This window comes from Cebus imitator, unplaced genomic scaffold (genome assembly GCF_001604975.1).
Source record: "Cebus imitator isolate Cc_AM_T3 unplaced genomic scaffold, Cebus_imitator-1.0 Scaffold121, whole genome shotgun sequence".
Classification (NCBI taxonomy): domain Eukaryota; kingdom Metazoa; phylum Chordata; class Mammalia; order Primates; family Cebidae; genus Cebus; species Cebus imitator.
Genome location: NW_016107436.1, coordinates 2,295,785 through 2,298,735, shown reverse-complemented (window position 1 = coordinate 2,298,735; position 2,951 = coordinate 2,295,785). Strand labels below are relative to the sequence as shown.

The 2,951-nt window shown below is 39.4% G+C and overlaps 1 protein-coding gene across 3 annotated transcripts in view; it reads right to left on the bottom strand.

The window, feature by feature from the left end:
• INTS2 (integrator complex subunit 2) overlaps nt 1–2,951 on the bottom strand; it is a 65,478-nt gene that overhangs the window by 17,532 nt on the left and 44,995 nt on the right. For all 3 annotated transcript variants that reach the window (XM_017539830.2, XM_017539832.2, XM_017539829.2), the window contains exon 16: nt 2,268–2,372. In XM_017539830.2, coding sequence (XP_017395319.1) covers nt 2,268–2,372 — 105 coding nt within the window. The remainder of the gene's footprint in view (nt 1–2,267; nt 2,373–2,951) is intronic.

The following is a 2,951-nucleotide window of genomic DNA, read 5'->3' as shown; positions in this document are numbered from 1 at the left end:
TGGTGGAAGAGTAAAACTTTGTCCAAAAAAAAAAAAAAAAAAAAAGAAAAAAAGAAAAAGAAAAGACACTGTAACAATAAAAAATGGCATTATTTTAACATTTGAATTTCTAAATGCATACAGGAATATATGTACAGTTAAAACTATACCCAACCAGCACAAAGAAGACTGCTTATGAAAATGTAAACTAATCTACATTTCATACTTTTCAATAAAGCATAATCAATTGCCAAATGTTGTTAAAAATAACATTTTTTGGAAATAGAATATATAAAGAGGCCAGGCACAGTAGCTCACACTTGTAATACTAACACTTTTGAAAGGCTGAGAGGGGCTCTTCACTTGAGGTCAGGGGTTCAAGGCTGGCCTGACCAAAATAATGAAACCCTATCTCTACTTAAAAAAAAAAAAAAAAAAAAAAAGACTAAACAAAGACGTAAGTAAATAAATGCTGCAGACATCCAGTTAACAATGACCAGCGAAGGCTTATGTATCTCCTTGAAACCAACCATAATAAAGAAAGAAAAAGGCACGGTGGCTCACGCCTGCAATCCTACCACTTTGGGAGACCAAGGAGGGTGGATCACCTAAGGTCAGGAGTCTGAGACAGGCCGGGCCAACATGGCAAAATGCCATCTCTACTAAAAGTACAAAAATTAGGGTCAGGTGCAGTGGCTCATGCCTGTAATCCCAGCACTTTGGGAGGCCGAGGCAGGTAGATCACTTGAGGTCAGGAGTTCGACACCAGCCTGGACAATATGGTAAAACCCTGTCTCTACTACAAATACAAAAATTAGCCGAACGTGGTGACACGAACCTGTAGTCCCAGCTACTGGGGAGGCTGAGGCAGGAGAATCACTTGAACCTGGGAGGTGAAGGCTGCAGTGAGCTGAGATCACGCCACTGCACTCCAGCCTGGGAGACAAAGTGAGACACCATCTCAAAAAATAAATAAACAAAAATTAGCTGGGTTTGGTGGCAGACACCTGTAATCCCAGCTACGCAGGAGGCTGAGACAGGAGAATCACTTGAACCTGGAAGGTGGAGGTTGAAGCGAGCCGAGATCATGCCACTGTACTCCAGCCTGAGCGACAAGAGTGAAACTCCGTTTCAAAAAAAAAGCAAGAAAAAGAAAATTCCAACTTCACAGAAAGAAAAACACCCACACTCAAACATTATAAGAGGTATTTAATTAAGAAAAGTCTCTAGAAAATTAGCTGCACATGGTGGCATAGACCTGTAGTCCCAACTACTTGGGAGGCAAAGGTAGGAGGATGCTTGAGCCCAGGAGTTTGAGGCTACAGTGAGCTATGATCACTCCAGCCTGGGTAACATAGTGAGACCCTTTCCCTAAAGGAAAAAAAAAAAAAAATATATATATATATATATATATATATATATATATATCTAATTTCAAAAAACACGACTATATTTCTATGTAATATGATGTATAGTAAAAATATTACAATATATCCATACTATAGAATACAAAACAATCAGAAACAGTAAGGCAGATCTACCTGTACCAATATGTAAAAATGTTCAAGACTCCAAGAAAAAAAGCCTCAGAAGAGGCAGGGGAGGCTGGATGTGGTGGCTCATGCCTGTAATACCAACACTTTGGGAGGCCAAGGTGGGCAGATCACTTGAGGCCAGGAGTTCAAGACCAACCTGGGCAACATGGTGAAACCTGTCTCTACTAAAAATACATAAATCAGATGGACATGGTGGCACATGCCTGTAATCCCAGCTATTTGGGAGGCTTAAGGCATGAGAATCGCTTGAACCCAGGAGGTGATGGTTACAGTGAGCCAAGATCATGCCACTGCAAGATCTTGTGCCAAGGTGACAGAGTGTGCCACTGTTTCAAAAGCAAAAACAAACCAAAAAAGAGGCAGGGTACAATACTCTTCAGAGTTTAAAATTTTTTTTTTTACTTGTATAAGTATCTGCTAGGTTCAACCACATAAACCTGCTGTTTCTGTAGCTCTAAATTAGTTGAATACCTGCAATTTCACACAGTTCAACCTATAGGAGAAAAAAGCGTGAAAATATATACCAAACTGAAAACACCTAGGGTTGTGTTTTAGGGGGCAGGGTGGTTTACAAAAACTGAAATAATAGATTTACTGAGGGAAGCAAAGGGGAATTTCACTCCTGAATTGTTCGAATTTTTAACATTAAGAACCTATTACACGTTATAACATTATAAAGAGTAAGGCTTTTTTAACAATAAACTTTAGCAACAAAATGCAAATAAAACATACCTCCCAACTCCTGCTGTAGCCCTTGAGCCTGTCGAATAAGGAATTTAATAGGAATCTGATCCATTAAAGAAGAAGAATATGATTTTGGCTTTCTTTGCATGGCAGCTATCAAAGATAAAAAGTGTAAAATAAATAAAATGTCCAGAAACAACAGAAGTCTTAACCTTCAATCCAAATGGAAACAAAAACAATGTCAAATTACTTTTAATGCAGTTAACCTGCAAATATAGCATATAAAAGATAATTATGAAAACAAGTGGCTACACAGGAAGAACAAGAACATACCTGGGGCAAGATCTGGAAAATGCCCTAAAATTGAAAACTAGTCAGGAAAAAATTCATAACAGGTGAGAGAAGCCATGTGCAAAACTGCCCTACACTAAAAGAACCAACAAATGAGTCAAGATTCTTCCCAAATCTAATCGGGAAGATCAAATGTGAACATGAACATATGGCCTAGAGCTTCATGATTCCAAATGCATCTTATAAAAAGAAACTGTGGCTGGGCGTGGTGGCTCACGCCTGTAATCCCAACACTTTGGGAGGCTGAGGCAGGCGGATCATTTGAGATCAGGAGTTTGAGATCAGCCTGGCCAGTAAGGTGAAACCCGATCTCTACTAAAAATACAAAAATTAGCCAGGTGTGGTGGTGGGAGCCTGTAATCCCAGATACTCAGGAGGCTG